At 50.2% G+C, this 22,489-nt stretch overlaps 2 protein-coding genes across 6 annotated transcripts in view; both read right to left on the bottom strand.

Annotated features, from left to right (window-relative positions):
• LOC126571117 (potassium voltage-gated channel protein Shaw-like) overlaps window positions 1–5,145 on the bottom strand; it is a 64,649-nt gene extending 59,504 nt beyond the window's left edge. For all 5 annotated transcript variants that reach the window (XR_007607862.1, XM_050229387.1, XM_050229388.1 and 2 more), the window contains exons 1-2: window positions 5,031–5,145; window positions 3,234–4,008 (exon numbers count right to left, since the gene is read on the bottom strand). The gene's annotated coding sequence lies outside the window, so the exon portion shown is untranslated. The remainder of the gene's footprint in view (window positions 1–3,233; window positions 4,009–5,030) is intronic.
• A 10,530-nt stretch (window positions 5,146–15,675) lies between these two features.
• LOC126571116 (potassium voltage-gated channel protein Shaw-like) overlaps window positions 15,676–22,489 on the bottom strand; it is a 52,507-nt gene continuing 45,693 nt past the window's right edge. Inside the window, exons 9-12 of the mRNA XM_050229386.1 lie at window positions 17,971–18,172; window positions 17,675–17,770; window positions 17,415–17,522; window positions 15,676–17,222 (exon numbers count right to left, since the gene is read on the bottom strand). Coding sequence (XP_050085343.1) covers window positions 17,101–17,222; window positions 17,415–17,522; window positions 17,675–17,770; window positions 17,971–18,172 — 528 coding nt within the window. The 3' untranslated portion in view covers window positions 15,676–17,100. The remainder of the gene's footprint in view (window positions 17,223–17,414; window positions 17,523–17,674; window positions 17,771–17,970; window positions 18,173–22,489) is intronic.

Here is a 22,489-nt window from a genome sequence, read left to right as displayed (position 1 = left end):
TTTGACTTTGGCTTCTGCAAAGTGCCTGCAGCACCACCGAGCATCGAACCATTCGAACATCGAGCATCGAGCTTATAGCGTTCGATCGTCCTGATTTTTTTTGTTCCCTTTGCTGCCTTCCAATCCGATGGCCGTTGTGCCCGTTTCCGTGCAACTCATACCGCCTCTCGGCGCTACTTGAAACATGGATCGTAAAATCAATATTTTTATCGCGCGCGCGTAGCGGCTTCTGATTTTTTCCACTTTTTCCCGCCCATTCTTCTTTGCCCGTTCCTTTTGTAACGATGGGAGTAAGCAGAACAGAGTAAGGGGCGTTTGGTTGGAGATGGTTGGTGGAGGACAAACTTTAACCATCTCTCAATGTTTCACTCAGTCAACTCAGTCCGGTCGTGACTGTGAGTCAAGAGGCGCGCGCGAGTACGAGGAATGTTCAGAGAGAGGGAAAGAACGAGAGAGCAAGAGAGAGACACTCCCTTTTTGATATCGTGATCCTGTGCCGGTGCCGATGCCCGTGCCACTGCCATTACACTGCCAATGGCACACACAGAAACACAGAAAAGCTTTTTCCCCCGAACCTTATCGTGCCTTCATGTGACTTGCGTCTGCGTTACCGTCTGTTACTGCCAGCAACCATCGACCAAATCCGTTTTCGAGTGCGCTGAAACTTGGCTTCGGAGTTGAAGTTGAAGCTTACGTCTTTGCTCGTGGTGCGCCTTCGCACTCTCTAGTCGCCGCCGTCAGTTTCCAGGACAGAATGCGTATGGAAGGAGGCGCGGTACAGAAAGGGAGACGTATGGCGTCGAATCATTTTAGGCTGTACTTCACCTGGGGGCCATACACTCGCCGGGAGTCCTTTCTTTGGAACACACTTTCCAACTTACATCTTTGTATTTGGCATCAAATCCAACTTCAACTCTATCTGGAGAGCTCTGCAGTCCAGTGCAGAGAGTAGCGTAAATTGTAACTTTTCTCTCTCGTCTTTGAAACCCCGAGAAACGACTGCAGTTGATGCAAGTCAATCGTTGTGGCAGAATCTTCCGCTTAAGGGCAGACGATACATATCTTATCCGCCCGAGGACCACCCGTTGGCTCTCACTCTCTCTCTTTCGTCATGGAATGCAATAATTCACTTTATCCGTAGAAAATTAAAATGCAATTTGCTCGCCGCTTCTCATCGCCGGTTCCCTTGAGTTGATCTTGGGATCTCCGACTAGTCCCACTGTGAGGGAAGTCCATGGAACACCACCACTAGCGCCTCGAGTGCGTTTATTGTTAGCCAAGGACGATGGCAAGAGAAGAACAGCCTCCCCGAGGGAGGGAATTGAAGAGAGCAATTGCTATCCAATTGCTCTGGCCAACCAACCAACCAAACGACCAATCGTCACATTGGCAAAGCGCCTTCGCTTCGCACACTAAGCTCTGCAACCATCGGCCTTAATGGTGGGGATTGCTGCTGCTGCTGCTGCTGCTGCTGCTGCTGATGATGATGATGAAGAGGATCTCTGATTAAGGGCCGGCGTGGCGTGTCCTTTTCTGCGAACGATGAGGGCTTCCGGGATCGGGACCGAATTAGTTTATAAATTGATTTCACCGACTCCGGACTCTGCGTTCCTTCTCCTTCTTCTTCTGCTGCTGCTGCTGCTGCTCCTCGATCGAGAGTCCTAAACCTTCGGGCGCTAAACCGTCGTACCACAAAGTGCTTTCGTTTTCCATGCGAAATTGGAAATTTATTCCTTCGCTCCGGGAACACCAGAGGGGCAACGAACGGGTCCAGAGATGTGGTACGGTGTGGTCGGAATGGCGGAAGAAGTCGGCGTCCGATTGCTTTTGCCGCCGATTTCGACTCATTCCCGTACGCCCGCCCGCCCAGCCCGGGGATAGTTTCATTTTTCATTTGCATTTTGCGTGCTTCCCGGGGGGGGGGGGGGGGGGGGGGTCCGTGGGATTAATCTGCCTTCAGTTCGCTTGCGCTTAAAATTCAATTCCCCAGCCGGCTGGTGCTCCGAGCATTAGCTTCCAGGGCAGGCCAGGCCAGGCCAGGTCAGGCATCGAGAAGGTTCATGTTTGATTCAACATGCGGTGAACACAGTGCAGGTGGAGTTTCCGTTTCCTTTGGTTCGCTTACGGTCATTTCTACGAAAATGTGCCAGCAATTGCGAAGATGAAACATCATTTCGATACATGATTTCGATCGATCTCGGTGCATAAATCATTAGAACGCCGTAAATTGGAGGTATTCCATTATGTTAATGTGTGTTTTGCGTTGGGATACCGTTGCTACCGGATTTATTTGAATTGAACTACGTTAAAGATCTAAGGTTTAGGTTCGTTAGTTGAACAATCTTATTGGCCACAAGCATAAGAGCCAAGAAACAAAGACATTAACGTATCCAAGATCCTCTTATTGATTTATGCTACAGCCGATTGGTTGCCGATTGGTTGCCGATTGTAATTGCCTCAATGTGCTTCCAACACAGACAAACACGGTCCGTTGAGGTCACAGCTCACAGGGAGCTCAATCGATAGCGAAAGCCACTGTAGGTGGACGTAGGCCACCGATACCGTTGGCGATGCCTTGACGTTCCGATGACAGCATACCCGCGCTCTGCACGCACCACGAAGACGATGTCGACGTCAAAAGGGACCAAAAGAATGTACCACAACCCACACCACCATCAGCTCTTCGAAGAAAACGGAGACCATTCTGGACCAAGATGGCCATCCCCGTGTGTCTGTGTGTATTTGTGTGCTTGTGTGCGTCTGTGTGGTCAGTAAGTCCCATTGAAAATATTCCAATAATGCGATGGCTATCGTGAAGGGCTCCTTGAGATCCCATCAACCATCAACAACAAACGTTCCCGTGGTGGGGGGAGGGGGTGCTGTGGCGAGGGTCAAACGGCCGGGGCAGCACAGGCAACAGCACACCAGCACCGCAGCAAACCACAGTAGTAGTGGTAGTACGGTAGGACCACGGACGGTGTGCGGACGTTGTCGTAAAATCGATTTTATCGATTCGCTAAAGGTCCTGGCGTGGGGTCGTGCTTTGGTGAACGAATTACCGCCGCCGCCGCCGCCGCCGCCGCCAGTGCCGCCACAACCGCGAGCGAGCGGTCGGCTGGTCCTGGTCAACCCCCAAAAGCACCCCCTCCCCCCATGTCCCCGAGCGCTGGTGGTTTCTTCCGTTTTGATAATTTAAGAATAAATTATTTAAAGGCTCTCGCGATGTGACTAACCTTCTTTCATGCCTTCATAATGCCAGCGATGGTGGTGGTGGTCGTCGTGTGCTGGTTACTGTTGCTATTCTTGGAGCACGACCTTGGCAGCTCACTCCGGTAGGCAGTTTCAGCACCGTCTGCCCGGGATGTGTTGCTATATCGTTGCCGAACCACCGAAACCGGGTTTCTGTTTTCCTTTCCCTTTCGCCGAACACTAAGAGGAGCTAAACACACACTCACCAACACACGGGCTCGCGTTATTTTGTGGACAATTTGAGGGCTTAGCACCCGGGAACTGCTGGCTACTGTTGTCACAAATAGCGGACCGTCGACCGAAGCGCCTTTGTGCACCGCTCTACTTTCACCACACTAACGCAAATGCCTGCCCGCTGGTTCACGCCTACTTTGCAAAACTTTGGCGGTTTCTTTTACGCCTAGCGCCCTGGGCTCGCGGCCTACTAGGTCGTCTCACTAACAAGCCCACCTCACGGTCACCGAACGCACTTGGTTGTGTTGTGTTGTGCCCCCCCGGGGAACCGGGTGTATATCGATTCTGAAATTTTCACTGACACTTTCCACGACACTGCACGCCAATTGCGCCAGTAGCGAGCGCTGCTACCTTACACCAACTAGACTCCTCTAAGCACTAAACGCAGCACTCGCACCTCGGTTACAGCATTCATTCGGGGGTTTAAGCGCACCGCCCCGCGCCGTGATGTGATGTTACTGTGCACACATACAGACTCACATATACACTACACGCTACGCGGAGAATGATAGAACCTTTCAGAACCTGTAATCAGACACATCGTGGTGAAACTTCCATCATCATAGCGCCACCTCCCACCAGACACACCAGGGCACACCTGCCAGGAGCAGTTGTTACAGCAACAGAAGGAGAAGGAGGAGAAGGAGAGAAGGAGAAGAAGGTTAGAGATCCACAGGTTTACGCTCTTACGGCGTCTAGGGGTTGCTGCCAAGTGCGAACCGCTACTAAGCAGACCTCCGTTCCGTGGCGGCCGGTAGCCATTACCAACTGTGCAGCACAGCACAGCGACCACCGTGTCGTTGTCGGTCCAGTATGATGCTCGAGAAGAGTTCCACCAAAATTTGGAAAGCAAACGAACGAATTTGAACAGCGAACTTCTCAAAATGTAACTGAAGCTCTGGGCGCCTCTTCTTCGATCGAACTGATTTGCGGTTTGCTGGAAACGTTTTGAACGCTGAAACAACACGCAAACGATGGCAGGGTGGATAGGCCAAGTGATTCAGTGGAAGGAACAACTCCCCACACAAAAACGGATCGCCTACAGCGGAGAATACGTCCGCCTTCAGAATACGTGGGGGTCTCACTTTGGTTCCAACCAAACAAACGATCATTCCATGTAGGTGTGTGGGTGTGTGGGTGTGGGTTGGCAAGCAGGCAATAGCCAGGATATCAGCTCCTTAAAGCGGCGATAAGTTGATGTTGAGTTGTCTACCTGTGGCCTGCTATCTGCTACCTTTACCGCCCAGGGGGATTCCTATCAAACAATGCCACAGGCTGCCGCCACACTGGACAAGAACTGAACGGTTTCCACACACCTACACCTGCCTATGGACGTGAGAACAACCAACTACTGCGGAGGGAGCTGTTGTGGGAGGGAGGGAGGGACACGTGCATACATCAAAGAGCGCCAACTGCAGCTAGACAGACGATGAGATGGCGTTGGGGGAGTCCTCAAGGACCGCAGAGTGTATCTAGCACGCAACACCGTGGTTCACTCACGCACACATACGCATACACACATACACAGAGAAAGAATGGACCCCTACCGCAATGGGGACAATGGGGGAGAACGGGGAGTGCCGCTTCGACGCTGTCCCGAATGTTGTCCCCGAAGTCCCGAAGACACACTAACAGCGTTCCGTCCGTTCAGGCGAGTAACGGAGGCGGACCACCAGGTGGGCACCAAACGGAATCGAACGATGGCTCGATCACTACTACCGGACTCCGGCACTGGCTCGTATGACCGTAACCGCCTCGCAGTAGCCAGTGCCCAAGGAGCAGCACGATTTACTGAGATTTCGTCGATGAGAGCGAGAGACGCAAACGTCCTTTACTCTCTCTCTCTCTCTCTCTCTCTCTCTCTTCGCGCTCTCTCTCGCCTACTTTGTTCGGGGTGGCAGGAAAATCGACGAAACGAGAAAAACTCGACGAAGAGTGCAAGAGAAGATGTGGTGAAAAGTGAGAATCGTTCTCGCGCAAAAGAGAGAAAGCAAGGTGAGCAGAGCGAAAAGGTTGGGGAAAAGGCGAGCAAGGGGAACGTGAAAATTCGAGGGAAAATCCGTAGTAATAACCTAGCAGCGTATAGGGAGTAGTTCTCTGTTGCCGGTGATCCCCAGCAATGCCTCGCAACCACCCCTCTCTTCCTTTCCGATGGTCCTTTCGGTTGGAATGTGCGTTACGTTGTGCGGGAGAACATTATGCTTAAATCGGAATGTGTGTCAGAGAGAAGGACAGAGAGAGAGAGGGAGGGAGAGAGAGAGAGCTTAAAGCAGGGGAAAAAGGAGAAACAGAGATGAAGAGGGGCTGGGAGTTATCAACAACGACTTTGTATCGAAGGAGGCGACGCGTAAGGCGTGGAGCGTAAGGTGGTTTGATATTTTGATTTGATTTCCTCCATTGTTTACGACCGCCAAAGCACGGAAGAGGGGCAAGGTTTGTAGTTTGGCAAAGAGAACAACCGAGAGTCCGTTTTGGTGTTCCTTAGGAGAAGGCCAGTTACCCATTCCTTCAACTTCTTTTAAATCAATTTGAAAATTGATGGAATTATTCAAATAAATACTTGAAAACGATTGATATGTGGCAAACTGTAGGCGAGACTCATTAACTTGACTGCTAATTAATTTAGAAAACCAATTTGCAACACTCCCTAGAGCTGATTGCCCTTCCCGGAAGACCATTGCCAGCATTTTGTACGATGGCCTAATGAAGACCAACAAACAGACGGGCTTCACTAAATCACAAACTTCAAAGCTATGGTGCAACAGAAGTAAAACAACGCGCTCCCGAGTAGAAATGCTTTTTCCCCAAAAAGGAAAGCAAAGAGAATGCAAGACAGAGAGATGAAAAGAGCGAGAGAGAGAGAGAGAGAGAGAGAGAGAGAGAGAGAGAGAATCATGTAACATAAGAAAGAGAGAGACCAGAGAGAGAGAGAGAGAGAGAGAGAGAGAGCGCCTGCAAGGATATAGAGTGGGTGAGCTTTGGGAGCATGTAACATAAGAAAGCCCATTTCACCCACGAGGTACACCCATCCACCCACCAACCCACCGAAGCACAACTCTCCACCCTTCTCCATTTGTTACTGTAACCAAGCCGATCATTGTGCAAAACTGGAGCGGAACAATTAACTAGAGCACTAGGCACACGACGCAGCAGCAGCACAACTACTCGCACACGACCACAAGGAACTACCACTAATAGGCATAAGAAGTGCGCCCGAGATGCCTGGAGCCAGTGCCTTCCGCTAATGATTTATTCCTGGTGCTGGTTCGGGAAGCGCAGCACAGGACCGCCGTTGCCATCGAGTACGAATCCACGCGACTTGTTTATCGGGAAGACGCCACATCACCGAACGTCTGGTTCATCGGTTCCGGCCCTCGCGCTACAGCCCGGAAATGGTTCATTTCGAGTTGTCGACCGATCTCTTACAACAAGCCATGGGTATGTGTGGATGTGTGACCTTCCTGTCTGTCGCTCGATCGAAGAGCCGGCCGTCCCGGAACTGTGTTTCGTTTCGTGGGACATTCGCGATTTATTACAGGGATCGGTACCGGGTCCCGGCCCTCGGTCCAAAGATTTATGGTGGTTTGTTTGTAGCCTGCGCGAGGGAGAGCGAGAGCGAGAGAGAGAGGGTAGGTGAGTTCGCGAAAATGTCGCGCAAACGGTTTGAACTCCGAAGTCAAGCACAGAGAGGCCGATGTGTCTCCTATGGCGTGTATCACGCTGTCGGCAGCCGCTGTCGGAAACCGTCGCTAATATTTCCGCCGATACGCCAAGGCTCTGTGCTTCCGGCCTTCCCGGGGGAAAGGGAAATGCTTTGCAGGTGAGACACAGAACGCAACACCGGAACCGTGTTTCGTTCGTTATTCGTTGTTTTTTCTTCGATTCACACCAGGAACTCATTCGTTAAATAGCAAAGGACAGTTTTCCCTCGCGAAACGATGGTCCTCCGATTAGGTTAATGTGCGGGAAAACTCGCTGCGGTAGGGCAGGTCGTGCCAGCGCAAATTAATGGACCGCAGCGTCTCAGCGCTAGCAGCCTAAGGGACATTTACTGCTTTGGGATTCCATTTTCTCCCTTTTGCGCGGTCCGTCGAAATCGAATCTCGAAGCCCTTTCGTGAACGGAATCGGAAGCAGGGTGAAAGAAGTCCTTCTTGGTCCTGTTTCGTTTCGCCTTCCGGCGGGCCGGAGCGAGCCGGACGTCCTTACACCGCAGACAGCGACCCCGGAGCACCCGGAGCGGTTTTTAATTTAAATGAAACCAAACGAATCGGCATCCGTGGTGTTTCTGCTGCTCGGTTCCTCGGTCGGGATGTGGCCCCAAACCGTCCCACGGGAAAGACGCATTAGATATTAATTTCTCGCATCGCACGCGTCGGTGGACACGGTGGTCGGTCGGACTCGAGTTGCTCGAGAAAGCAACAAGCAACGATGCCTTCAGGGTCAGACCGTGACCACCAAGGACTCTGTATGTGATTGTGTGATTGTGTTGGGACGTGGTTTTTCGTAAGAAATCTTCCGAATCCCGAATCGGTCTGCGGAGTGAATAATTTATGCTCCGAGAGAGCCCTTCGGTAACCAGTTCAGTCTCCATGCATGCGTGCGCTCGTCCTTGCGCTCGGTGGTGGTAGTATTTGTGGACGAAAGTTTTGCAGATAGAAGCCTCGAGGCACCCGGGTACAAATTCCACGACCTCCGTCGTCCATCCGTTGACGCGATGGTTCCAGATTCCAGGAAGAAATGGCCCTTCGCAAGGTCGGGAAAGGTTGAAGACTGGGAAGGCCTCGGGGTAAAATTTAAAGAAAAGATTCGCAACACAACACACCCACCGAGACACTCGCTGTTCCGTTGAGGTTCGAAGGCGATGATCGAAGGGGGAGGCGCACGACGAGCTAACCGGGCTGGGCTGTGATTCGATACCGATAGCGGCCGATATTTCCGAGGGCTTCACGTTTGGCATAACAGAGATGCTTTCACCCTTTTTTGTGGAGCAACATTTTCCGACTTTCTTCTATTAAATTCCCTTCTCTCGCTAAAGGTCACACCGAATGTCCTTTGATGAAAGGTACAGGAGAGATGAAGAGCGTGACAAAGAGATAGATAGAGAGAGAGAGAGAGAGAGAGAGAGAGAGAGAGAGAAAGATAACGATCTTTCGTGGAAACGATGAAAGTAAGTTTCACTTCGAATGGTCTCGGTGCAAGTTTCGTTAAATTAATTAAAACATTCACAAAAGTGTTGCACGCATGTAGTGACACCCTTGTCTCTTGCCAACCCCTTTTTTGTGCTTCTCCACAGCATCGACAAGAGAATGCTGCCAAAGAAGTCATTCCCGGCGGTACTGGTAACTTGTAAAGACATGCCGCACAGGTAAGAGGAGGTCCAAAACAAGCCTCCAAGGCGGAGAAAAGCCTATTTCAGCCCACGGAAAAACAACACAAATCCGACGCTTTTTTGTCATCTTGAGCGTCTCTTTCTGCCCCCCCCCTTTCCCCCCGGTGCTGGCAATCCTTTTTGGGGCTGGCAGTGCACATAACAAAAGATGTCGCACAAGACTTCGCTCTGGTTAGTGCTGTGCTTGGCGTGCTACCTACATGCGACCGCACATGCTGTATTGCTCCACAAGCACGAGCTCACACATGAGAGATGCCACCGCCACCAGCGGGGCAGCGAGAGAGTTGGACGAAAAGTTTATCGCTCCCCAGACGGTTTTAAAACTTTACGCCAGGCACGATTAACCATTAGCTCTCACACGATATCGCTGTCGCTGTTGCTGTGTTGCTGTGGTTTGCTGGAGAGGGCTGGAGAAACTATTTCTTTGTTGTCTACCGGCCCGAAGCCGCATTCCGGGGACCGGTTCCACGGACCGTCGTGTTCGTCGTTGCGACAACAACGGATCGTGATTTTCTCATCAAAATGCGGGACCTACCGGCCAGACGGACGGAACGGGATCTGAAGATAAATTGGCCAGCGTAGCCAGTCAGTCAGCAAATGCTGGTGCTGGGGCCGCTGCTTTGGATCGAAGAAATCAAATCAAGCGCTGCTTGTGCCCCGCAAGCCTCAAGCCACTGGATTCGCTCACTTTCGCAAGATTCAGATTTGGATTCGATTGTGCGTTCTGGTTGGCATTTAGAGGAGGGGTAGGGGTCTCTGGCCGAAGACGAGTGGTTGCTCACGTGGAATCAATATTGTTCAATTTTGTACGGATTAACCGGGGCTCCTGAGCAGGGCAGGGGCAGTAGGCGGCCCGGAACCGGAACACATTTTCCACGCCTTCGAGACCCACGTTTTCCTTGGTATTTCTTTCTTTCTTGGTTTTCTCTTTGTTTTCCATCCGAGACACCCTCTGCAGCACTTACGGTGTCGTCCATTTCGGGGGTTTTCTTGCTTTGCTTTTCATTTTCTTTGCGTTGTTCAAGCGCGAATGGCGGCCACACTCCGCGTGTTGGGAGATTTACAACCCGCGGTCTCCAAGATGGCGTGAGGTTCCGCGAGGTTGGCCATGGCACAAAGCGTGCCGCTCGTTCAAGCGGCTTTTAAGGAAGTAAAGAGCCAGAAAGAGAGAGAGAGTGGTCGGCGTGGAAAAGAAAAACAAATTTCACATGCCTATACATCCTGGGACCGGCTGGTGCTGGCTCTACAGGAGCCGACTGCGACCAGAGCCACTGCGCCATCTGGTAGCAGCGGCGGCGGCGGCGACTGGGGTCGTTGGTTGGCGGAGAAAGAATTTTTGTCTGATATTTTAGATTCTTTACATGCCTTGTGGCTGCCCTCGGGGGACTTATGCGTGGGATGGAGCGAAAGAAACGGCCACGGTCTTAAAGCAACGGAGACACTCCGCCTCGATTGCATCGAACGGGATCTCGATGTCTTACGCCATCATTTCCTTTGGTGGAAAGGGCGCTCCCGGTGAATACGACTGCGAGAGCGCTATAGCTGATCTAGCAACTCGATTATCCGACGTAACATAACCGATACCGTTTGCCTATCGTTTGCGACGGTGCGTTGGCAGAGCGAATCGTTTTGTGCCCGAGAAGCACCAACGGAAATGGTGGTGAGAGCGGAAACCGGGAAGGTGAAGTGAAATGGAGAACGTTTAGCCCTCCAGGTATCGTGCGCGTCTTTTGAAGCAACAACAGAACTGTTACTTTCGAGAAAAGAAAGTGAGCGAATTGAATGAAGCGTGCCAGTGAGCAATAATCGGTTCGTGATTGAAAAACAATTTAAAAGATGGCGCACAATAGCTGCTGCTGCTGCTGCTTCTCTGTGACGTAGCAGGTGAGTAACTCTATTTGCCTAAATAGCTACAGTCCTTTATGCGAGGCGAGTCACCATTAAACGTGTTTCTTATGTTAAATTTAAGCTTTCAATAGATTCCCTCACCTAATCTCCCACCCTGAAGCACCCTTCCAGGGATCGTGCTCCAGACTGAGAGCAACAAGAGACACGGCAACGCTAAAGACAACGCCCCAGGAAGGCTGGATAAAAGTATAATTTGCGATGATGATAACGAAGCTTTAATCGAATTGAATCCACAGAGTCCGCGGAGTTTGGGTGGAGTGTTTCGAGCGCCGCTTTTGTTCCTGCAGCGCAATGCAGCACCCGAACCCGAACCGTACGGGAAGCAGTGCCGATGGAATCCGGAAATGTTATGCAAATTACTTCGAGAAGCCGTTCCGTTCGTGTTGTTTGCATTGACCGCGACCGCGATAGGGATCAAGGCGGAAGAGATGAAGCGAGAGTCTCAAAACCCGAAGTAAAAAAAAACAGTAGAAAAGCTTCTTCGCTTTTCGATATTTTCATTTCCACCTCCGCGTGCCCACCCAAGCCGTTCGATTGTATGTTCGTGCGTAGCCGATGCTAATTCGATCCCGGGCAGCTGATTATGCGAAAATATGAACTTAATTTGTAACGCAAATTATTCCAGTTCCAGCTTCCTCCTTTTTTATTCACGCTCTGTCTCTCTGTCTCCGTGTGGAGTACGATGCTCCAGCTCACTCCAGAAGGTTCAACAGTGTGCAGAATCACATCTTGGCCTGATTATGGCCCCGATCGACCCGACGCCCAATGCACGATGGTCTCGGTGGAGATAAATCCGAGCCCGGGATAAGGAAGTTTATGTGTTGACGTACAAATTATAACACATCCAAGATGGCGCTGTAATGGTCTTACAAATCAGCGGACGTCAGCCCGCAAGAGGGTGCGCCCGCCACGCAGACAATCGGATTACGAAGATCGATTTTCCTCGGACCTCGGATCTCATCGGGCGGATAACTCATTTGCGCTGTTTGGTTTATGATCATCTCATTACGCTCTGCGTGCCGGCGCTCGTAAACATCCGAAAGCAATTCCCTCCTTTCGTTGCTTTCGCCGGCGGCCGGGGCTGTGGGCATGCAAACATAAAAAACACGTTCCGTGGTTCGCTCGCTTGCTGCCACGTCCTTGAGGCCATGGCAAGCCGAACGGCGATTTATGGTGTATTGCCGCCGGTACTCTGTTGCTCTCTCGCCACCAGCATAAGTGTCGGGCTCAAGATCAGCTGCAGTTGATGGGGGAAGGCCACCGCCTTTTTTTGCTTTTTGTAGCCACCCAGTGCTCGCTCGCTCCCTCCAGCAGCTTCACAGCATTCGTAGCATTCGTTTGGGTTCGCCTTTGGAAGTCAATATCGATCCTCGTGTCCTTTATCGGCGTTTTTGCGCGCGCCCGTGTGTGTGCTGGTTACGAGGAGCACTTTTCCGGCTCGGCCTTGAAATGCTCGCCTTCCCTGTCAATTAATTTGCCATCAGCTCCATAAAACATTGATTACTGTGTTGTTATGCTGGTCTCCCCCTCTCTGCCGGTGATGGTCCGCCCCTAGTTGTAGCTGTTGCAATGGCCGATGGCTAATGCGTATTTGTTTCACTGCTGCTCACTTGTTGGTTGGAGGCGAGCGTACGGTTTTTGCTCGGTTTAGTGCTTCGCCCTTCTTGTGCTTTTGTGATGTGATTGTCGCAATGCGTCTTTGCTGTTCCTCTGACGGACATGCAATCGATAGCACAGCATCAACAGGAATTCGATAGCGAAGCAAGAGTGCATTTTTTATCGAGAGCTGAGGGACCATCTTGTACAGAAGTTGAGTTTTTGTATAAACAATTTATGCTACTACGATCACCATAAGCCACAAACATGTGATTTCCTTTCGTCTTTGTCTGCATACAAAAATGCTACAATCAGCCCATGCCAAACCATAGCATAATGATGATTCCACGGATTGCTCTATTATTACTTTTGCATCCAGCAAAAGTCCCTCCACTGCTGCAAATCTGCAAGCTCGTGAGTTCTGACAAAGCAATCAACGGACTCATCCTCCTCGAGACAGACAGCATCCACCTTTGGCAACGATGTTTGGCTACGATGTTTCGAATTGGTTGCTGATTATGAGCATCGTTCTGCACATCACAGCCTTTCACCTTGAGCACCACGCTCTGTAGTCTAGTCTCAAATCGCAAGACGTTCGCCACGCGATGTGAACACCACGGCGAAACACCGGACCGGAGACAGACGACAAAGCAACTTCGAGCGATTCGAGGACTCCGCCCATCTCGATGGCACGTTTCGAATGAGTTTTCCTTTAATGATTCTACCCGTCATCAACATAACCCGAGCACACCGAAGCAGGAGCGCACCGTTCTGTTTTGTTCTGGAGACTGGTGGACTGGCTGGCTGGCTGGCTGGTTGGCCAGGAGTTGTCCGATTACATGCCGCGTGGCGGAATGGTCTTTGATTAGCGACATTGTATCGAGCTGGATTAATGGCGCGGAGATGGTTGGTACAACGACGGCGCCGACGTGAGTGAAATCGTTTGTCATGGTTTAAACGGAAAGGGAACCAGCACACAAGCCGGCATAGATCCTTGATCGCATCTCTCTCTCCCTCGGCCGCTCGGGAGAGAGGCAACGAGAGATTGAAATAGATGATAGTGAACCCGGAAAGCTGACACTTATTGAGTTTTATGAGCATAAAGCGGAATGTTTTTCCGGGTGGTTTTCCTGGGCTTTTCCCGATCACTACCCCCTACGCGCGCCCTTTTGTTTTGTGAACATCTTTACTGACCATTTACTTTCCCTCCCAAAAACGGTCCTCTTCGTCATCGCCACGGTTTCTTTGTTCTCGCTTCTCACGGCTCACGATTTCCACGGAGCCGCTTTACCCCTTTTTGGGGAGAGGGGTGAGGAAACTTTCAAACCTTTGGTCTGCCTGCTAGATGAATACCATTTTTACTGCCACCGACCAAAACCGTCGAATGCCTTCTGGTTGCTTCTTTGTCAAACATTATGGGCATCCTTGAAAGGACCTTCCCCTAAAAGTTTCCAATTCTTTTGCATCCACCACCGCTCTGCTTTTGGTCCCCCAATCCGTCCCGCCACTGGCCATAGAAAGCAGAAGTTTACGGGCACGGTAACCCAGGATTCATCGTGGAGGGGGGATTTGGTTAGTTTTGTGGGGGTGGTTTCGATGCTTTTCATTCCATCCTTAGCACCTCTACCCCTTCACCATCCCTCAGCACACTATCGCTTGGTGAAGCTGTCGCTGCTTTTCCGGTCTCTCTCTCTCTCTCTCTCTCTCTCTCTCTCTCTCTCTCTCTCTCGCTCTCTGTGGCCGGGGCGTTTATGCTGATGACTTTTGGCGGCCGCTTTATTGTGGCGAGAATTGTAAAATTCAAACAAACTGAACAACCGGTGAGTCGGTAGAAGCAGAAAGACGATTTCATTCTCCCTTCTCCTGTTAAAGTGCTAAAAGGGTAAAGGGTGGGTGCGAGATTAAAATCAAAATACGAGCAATGGAGTGCACACTCACTCAGACAAACAAAACCACCCCCGGAAAGTAACGAGATACGCCAGAACAGAAACATAAATACGAGGCACCGTACAGGGCAGCGGTCCGAGTGGTGCTGCCGTCTGGATGTTTATTTAGTCCCTTGGGGCCGACTACCGGACCTGCCAGCTCGGTGATGGCTCGGTCTTACGCACCAGATAGAGAGAGAGAGAAAGAGAGAGAGAGGAAAGAGACTAGAACGCGGGGATGAAATCAAAGCGTTACATCAAATTCGGTCAACCTCGAGTGCGGTGCTGTCCACGAATTCTGGCCGTTCCGTTGATTGGCTGCCACTTCAAGTGCCTCTCAATCGAAAACCTCTAGTTGAAAAACCAGAACCCCCACCTCGGACGACTCGAGGACCATTTAAACTGTTTCCCTTTTTGGCTGATTTGCTTCATTCATCCTCCTTGAAGTGTACGGACCCGAAAGGGAAAGGGGCCCGAAGAAGAAGTTAATGTTGAACTAAACACGTAGGCCTGGTGTTGCCACCGGTTGCCACGGTGACAGGAAGCAGCAGCCATAAAAGGAAGCAGCAGCAGCCGAGCGCAGCCGAGGAGGTCATAAATACGATGTGCTTCCATTTCCGCCCCGGGAACGGAACGGGGGACCGTCTGCAGCCCGGAACACGCCCGGCCAGCGACCAGCGTTAATGAGGGAGCATAATTTTGACTTACAGCTTCTTCTTTTTCTTCTTCCTGCCAGCGCCAGCCAGAGTCACGTGGACCGTTCCTTTTGTGGACAATCGGTCAGAAAAGTGAACCATTTTCGGGATTCGGGCCCATCTGGAGGGCCCGAAAAAAGGACGGTGCGCGATTTCGTAATAGAGAATGGCATGTTGTCATTTACTTTGTCTTACTTCACAATGTTCCACGCGCGCACCACGCGGTACCCGGCTGCTGTCGCGGATTCCAAGGAGAGCGTCACCCGCGTCACGGGGCACTAAACGGCCATCATTAATTTCGGGTGTGCGAGCGAGCGGGCGAACGAGCGAGCGAGCTCGGTCGAGCCATTCGTTTTCATTTCGCAATTTATGAGCAATGCGGTCGTAAACTGGGTTCTCGATTCCGGCCACTCGTCTCAGCGTTAGGTTTGCCGTTTTTTCCGAGTGGATTTCGGTGGACCTCCAGTGTCTGGAGTGATGGTTTTGATGCCTTCTTTTTTGTTGTTTTATATTAAAACAGGCGAAGGACAAAGGATCTGCTTTTTGGAAACTGTTCCCGTTCCATCTCCAACAGTGGCCACTCCAAAGCGCGCGAACTGCTTTTCAATTGCTTCGTGGCAGCAAAGGACGAACGATGCGGTGTTGCTGCTGCTAATCAAGTAAAACGACACTTGAGGTTCGTTTAAAAATGTATCCATTTATTTCGATTCGATTTTCTGCCTGAACTTCTGCCTACCCCTAACAAGTGTGACTGTGACGCTTCGTTTCCTTATCGTGGCAACCGATTGCCATGCCCTGGAACGAAGCGCACTGAACTGGATGGTAAATTCCTGGATCGGCTCTTCTACTTGGTAAACAATTAAGGGGAGTACGTTGTCTCACCTGCCTGCTGGTGCAGTTGACCACCAGATGTTCTTGCATTTCCATCGCTCGATTTGAAACCGGTTCTTGAAATTGATTTTAAGTTTCCATTCCGCGCACACTTCTTACAATGCCTTTTTAATGAAGCATTCGCTCCTCGGTACGCACCGCATGGCTTAAAGCTTTATTACTTCTTTCGATTTTCCTGTGTCTTCGAATGAAACTCTTCGAGATGTTCGATAGAGAGAGGGAGGGAGGGTACACCTCAGTTTGGTGCTTTATGCTTCCATCTTTTGCTTCAGTTTTTTTGTGACACAATAAGAGATTTGGCTTTTGAGAGGATTTAGTTTAAGGGCTACAGCATCTCATGCTGATTCCATTTCGGCAACTCGGACCACCTATTTGGCAACATTAACATACACGTATTCGTACTGCATACAACAGGTTAGCTTGATGCGAGTGTTGTTGGCACTCACAACGATACATTTTTATCTTGATTACCGGGCCGTTAGTACACCCCGTCTAGTGCGCTTCAACGTTTCCAAAGGGAATATTTGGTTTTGATTTTTGTTGGAATCGCTAAATCGTGTTGCGCTCTCTCTCCGGGGATGTACTGTTGATGTATCAAAATTGAGCCCTTCACTTTTGGTTTCTTACATTCGAACAACTGTGTTTCTTGTGCGCTCTCTCTCTAGCTAAACTAATTAAATCTAATCCTTTCATTAAGCGGTTCGTCGTACCAGCAAGCACGAGTCACTCGTAGGCCATTCACTTTCCTGCTTTGCTGTCCGTTTAGACCGTTCAAAGACAATTCATTCCATCCTTTCATTTGGTGGTTACCTTAGTTTTTGGCTTTGATGTTATTCTTAAAAACAACAGTTTCTTCGTTTAGTTCGTTTCCTATTATGCTTTATTTTACTGGGATTTTCTTTACCACTTACTTGTCTGGTGGTTCCATAAACTATGAAATCGGTTCCCTTTTTTAATATCCATTTGTTCACATTTACTACCGAATGGGCGATCGTTTATTAACACATTTCATTTTATTTTCTTCCCTAAATCATCGAAAGCATCATTGCGTGCATTTCATCAGGACACATGCCACGTATCGGTGACAGGCAACAGTCGCGTCTAGCGCACCACCAGAGTAGTAATTGCCAAAGTGTTCCCTCACCGTACACCAGCCTGCACCGTGGTAGCCACCGGTAGCCATCGCAGCGGAACGTCCGAAGCACGCCGGCTCAAGATTCGTCTCCGCCGGGTGTGTTGCTACCGGAAGCGGAACAGGATCCGTGCGAGTGCAGCGTCACCTTCGGCTCCGGTACCGGGACCATCTCTTCCGGTTTGGACTCTCGTCGTTCCACTGCGTTGAAAAGGGGAGGACGCAACGTGGTCACCAATCGACGATCAAGCCCCAAGGATGGCCGGATGCAAGAAGGTGGAGCGGTCGCAAGAAAAAAAAAGAAAAAGAGGGGAGAAGGGAGAAGGGAACAGGATATCAGTTCTCGCTGCTACTGCTGCCACCAACAACCATTTGTCCCTTGGCGTTGCTTACCCAGCGGAACGAGCAATTTCGGCTGTAATGGCAGCAATAAATCTACATTTCCGGTCGTTGGTTGGCGCGGTTGCAACGAGCTCAGCTGGGGTACGTTGATGAAATCACCTAGCGAGAGAGAAAGAGAGAGAGGGGAGAGTAGCCGGAACCAGCGGACAAATTGGATACCGGACGTACGTTGTGGGGATTATTATTAGTTTTTAAAACGGAGTCCTCATCGAAGAAGGGAACTGGTAGCAATCGGAAAATCGGAAAATTACCTGGCTGCAGGACGGCGGGAGGCTTGAGGACGGCGAGCCCGGGTACGGACGGTCCCTGCAGCGTGAGCCCTATCACATTGACGCCATTCACGTGACCTGGTGAAAAAACAAAGAAAATGCCGCTTCGTCTGAGTCGCTTTCGTCCTTCATCGTGAAAGCTTTGGAGCTCCTCCGGGGTCGGAAAAGCTCTCGCACAAAACTGCGCATGCAACGCCCACGCCGCCCCCCCTTGTTTGGAGTAGCTTTACACCCACAACGGCTCCAAAAGCTCCCTTCTGGCGTAACGGAAAGCTTACCGATTTTCGCTCCACCGAAAGCATCCTTGAAGATGGCGGGATGGGTTGGCCCACAGCCTCCGCCCCCTCCAGCGCCCGGTTGTCCTGGATGTTGGTGTTTCATCGCGTTCACGCGCCGATTGGCCACCCCAACGTCCCGTTTCCGTCGCGGTTGCTCCACCGGCAGCACTCGGCGACGTTTTTTCGGCAGCTTCGAGCGAGCCTGCAAGCGGACACCGCGACATTGAAAGGAAAGAAAGGAGAGAAATGCGAACACGCAGATAGCATAAGTGGTTCCGCTGACAACCCGGGCGGTATGCTGTTGAAACAAAAGAAGGGATGACGAGGGAAGAAGTTGAAGAGGGCGCCGGAACCGTAATTCCACCCGTTACACCCGAGATAACACAATGTCTTTGTTTATTTTCCATGTTCTTTCCAACCCCCACGGGTTCATGCGGCGCACGAGCTGTTTTCTTGGTTTTCATTCCGAGAAAATTTATAGTGATAATGAAAAGAGAGAGAGGGAATGGGGTGGCATGGGATGAGGCGAATGTAGGCCTTCCAGAAAGCCGCAGGAGCAGCTCAGTTCTGGTCCAAAGGAGGAACTGTGTACGCTGCGCTCCACCAGGCCAGGTGGCCGAGGTGCCAAATGATAAGCGGCCACTCGACTCGACGGTGTGTAAATGTGAGTGTTTGTGTGTGCGTGAGAGAGAAAAGAAGAGAGTGACAATGGTATCAGTGATCACCGGAAGCACCACCTTCCGGATGCGAGTGGTGGGGTGGGTTCGTGCAAACAAATGAGAGAGTTTTTTTCCGAGGGCTATGGTGGATGGGATGGTCCCGCCTCATCACATTACCACCAACACCACCACCCCGTTCCGTTCCGTTCGGTTCGGTTTGCACAATTTAATTGTTTGATCTAAATGCAAATTTGACTGCTAAGCGGTCGGCCGGTTGGCGACCAAACCATTATGCTTGCAATGCAAATCGTGTGCAGTGGGTTGGCACGTTGCTCTTTAGCATTGCCAGCATCCCGGCGAAAGGTGGGAAGGTGTTCTCGTACTAATCGTGATATTTGTTCGAGACACAAGCGACCGAGTGAATCAGGATGGCATTTTCGCGTAAAAAATGTCAAAGGAATTTTCAATTTCATCTTTTGTTTTCGCCTCTTGTCCTGTCTGCCTGTGTTGGGAAATGGGAAAGTTTAGATAGATTGGATAGATTTCCAAGTAATGCTCTGAATTTATCCAAGGTCTTGTATTCGAGACCAAAGAAATCTTCGAGATCAAGGAAAAAAATAAACAAACAATGACAAAAGTGTTCTTGAGACTCTTCTTCTGCGTAGTTTAGTCGTGATTGCGTTGATTTTCTTTGACAACTGACCTGTTGCTTCTTCTAAATAAGTGTGTTTGAAGCTTCACGACATTAATTTAATGAGCAAATGCTAGGAAAAGTAAGCAATAGCGTGTTCCTGGCCTCATTTTATTGCTAGACACATCTACAACATTTCCTGCACTCGTGCCGTTTATTTATGTTGACAAATTGGCAAAGGTGATAGAGATCAAGGTGACCAGATTTATGGCCATGCCGTTTCTCCTCATGTAGTCGTACTACTGCATCCGTGATCTTAAAGGCGTTCAATCTAAATGTTATTGAAATAGATGCAGATGGTCTGACAATTTTGAAATTAAATTGTTTTCGTCTGCTTTTGAGTGGCTAACCATGCATACCATTCGCTCGAATTAGTGTTTACGTAACAGCAAACTAAGATGAAGCATCTGTAATGTTGCGAATAGATTAAGTAGACCAAGACTGTAGATGATCCCGTTCTATCAATGAGTGTTCCAAGACAAAGTAAAAGCGATAATAAATATTGAACTTGTTACTGACGTTAGCTGTGATTGAGTTGACTCGGAATTAAATCAAAATGATAATCAAGGCTGATTTTAAAGGCAAACAATGCTTTGTATTGGGGAACTAGCAGTCAACAAGAGCATCAATTGGCAAACATTTTTCTTGCCCCTTCCTCGGCTCCCGATTGCTCTTTGTTATCGCTTGTGAGTCGCCAGTCTAGATCATCTCAAAAACCCTCAAAAAACTCCCCTCCCGGGAACAAAAAAAACTCCCGAAATCTCATTACCAACTGCTGTTAAAAGTGCGAATGATTACTCTGAGTGTGAGGGATGGGGCACTCGCGACGGACAAAAACAAGCTTACCCTAGACTGGCCACTCGCCAAATGTTGGCGCGAAAAAAACAAACATAATTCTATCCCTTGCCAACACTGTGTTGCGATGGTTGCGTCCGGAGCATCGCTGCAATGTTTATCTTTTGAGCAACACCACGGTCACCACCACCACCACCAGCGGCCATCACCAACACGAGCGCTCGCATTCGCGTTCTCGTCCAGTCCCGTCAGTCCCGGGACACATCCAGGTTCGCGCATCCTTTTCCGCTTAGCGCGGATGGAACCAATTTGAGAAACTGCCAGCACCGATAAAAATTTAAATGAGAAAATTATGTAAATCGAACAACGCACACACCGACCGACCGCGTTGGGCAGCGGTGGGCGTTGCGTCGCGTTGCGCCAACGTCGGCAACGGGTGAAACGGGTCCAAAACAGACGGACTAGCGACGGATCGACCGGTTTGCCCGTTTTGTTGCAGTTTGGTAACCTTTCCCTTTACGCGAAACCCACGTTCCACCACTTCAGGTTACGGTTGTATCCTTTTCTTAAGGATGCCGTGCCCATCGTAGAAGAAGTAGAAGATGGAACGGGATATCTATAGGCCGCCCGCGTTACATCACGACCGCGTGATCGAGCGGTTACGAAAGGATACGGCGACCGTCCTTCGTTCATTCGTCTTTTGTGGCCTTGTTCTATGGAGCCGTCGAGGTGCGCTTTTCATCAGGCACTCCCTTATTCAACGAACAGCGAGTTCAGCGAGCCCCGCGGAGTTAGTTAAGATTGACGTGCCAACAGGTAAGTGAACGTCCATTAGCCTCGCGGGCAACCGTGCAATGCAATGATGCCATTCATTCAGCGAAAGGATGTCGTCCTGGCCACTCCAAAGCACATCCAGAGCATCAATAGTCGCTTTGCAAAGGGATACTTTCCTGACATTACCTTGCTGCTACCCGTGCCTTGGTCGCTCTCTTTCGTAGTGGTTCACCGCCCGTTGTCGGATGATTTTATGCTAATGTCCTTGGGAGAAGCTCTACGCGCTGAATAGGCGCCAGTGCCAGGGTTTTTTTGCTCGGGCAAAAAAAGGCCCAGCTTTTCCCTAAACCTTGTGGTGACTGTCAGTCCGAGGTCCCTTTTGTTTGATCAACTATCCCGGCAAGTTTTGCACGCCCCCGGTTCCGTGTCCGACTGCTCGACCCACCCCGTTGAGTGGTTTTTGTTCGAAGGACGAAGCGACAAGTTTTCAACCTCGGTCAACCTCTCCTTTTAACCGAGTTAAATGGGCTGTCAAATGCAGTTAATTGGAGCCGCCAGCGTGAGATTTGTAGCTATCTTTTGCAACGCACAAACCCCACCAGCGGGCCAGCAGGGCACGGAATGTACAAGTGTATTTGTTCAACGAGCGTGAAAAGTGACATCGAGCGCGAATGGATGGATGGGAATGGATTGTGTACAATTAAAAATGGTTGCGCTTCAGTGTGTGCATCCCTTCGGTGTGATAAGGGTTCACTCAGGGGTTCAAGTGACGTCACGGTCGCAGCACAAAACAAATTATTATTTTTTTTTTTTTAGTTGATATCTTACGGACGGAGCCGTATATATCACAAAACAAATTACGTGCTGCGTTTTTTACCAGAGCCACCTTAATCTACGTCTCAGAGCTTTCGTTTCTCTGATTGAACTGTTACAAATCGTTTTCATAAAATTGTGAGAAAATATGTTTCCACCTTTTCGGTGGGACTCCATTTTCATAACCAACTGGCCGAATGAATAATGAACCTTCCTGGCGAACACTATCCTCTCCACTCGAGCTTCTCGGAGCTGGACACACATTCGAACAAACAATCATTTATCAAAATCCCACCGGTATCAAATGGATCTACGGTGAGCGAGCCCCGGGTAGCGGGTAGCAAATGCGAATGCCGCCACCGAATCACGGCGTCCGGTTGGCCCCCGGGAAGTTCATAAATCACTCGCCTCGCGTACCGAAGGCCGCGGGATGAGGCGCATAAATCTACCAATTAGGGTCAAGATTAAGGGAGATCCTAATTCCCCGAGTTCGGCAACAAGGTAAGACAAGTATAATTGAGACGCCAATGGCGTCCCTTGTCGGAGTCTTATCTTGGACGTAGCGCAATTCCGAAAAAAAAACACATTTTTCGCAGCCCTTGTCGAAGAGAGCCAGATGGAGTAGAAGCTGCTACTGCGCCCGGATTGAGAAATGGACCGATCGCCACGGAAATTTAAATCAATTTTTACTCGCCGGACCGGACCGGCTCACTTACAGATCGAGCACATCGTACAGGCGGAGCAAAAAAGGAGAAATCGTGACGTGCATTAGGACGAAATGCGCCAG

Source organism: Anopheles aquasalis, chromosome 2 (assembly GCF_943734665.1).
Source record: "Anopheles aquasalis chromosome 2, idAnoAquaMG_Q_19, whole genome shotgun sequence".
Lineage (NCBI taxonomy): Eukaryota > Metazoa > Arthropoda > Insecta > Diptera > Culicidae > Anopheles > Anopheles aquasalis.
Note: the sequence above shows the minus strand (reverse complement) of the source record. Positions and strands in the feature narration are given on the sequence as shown.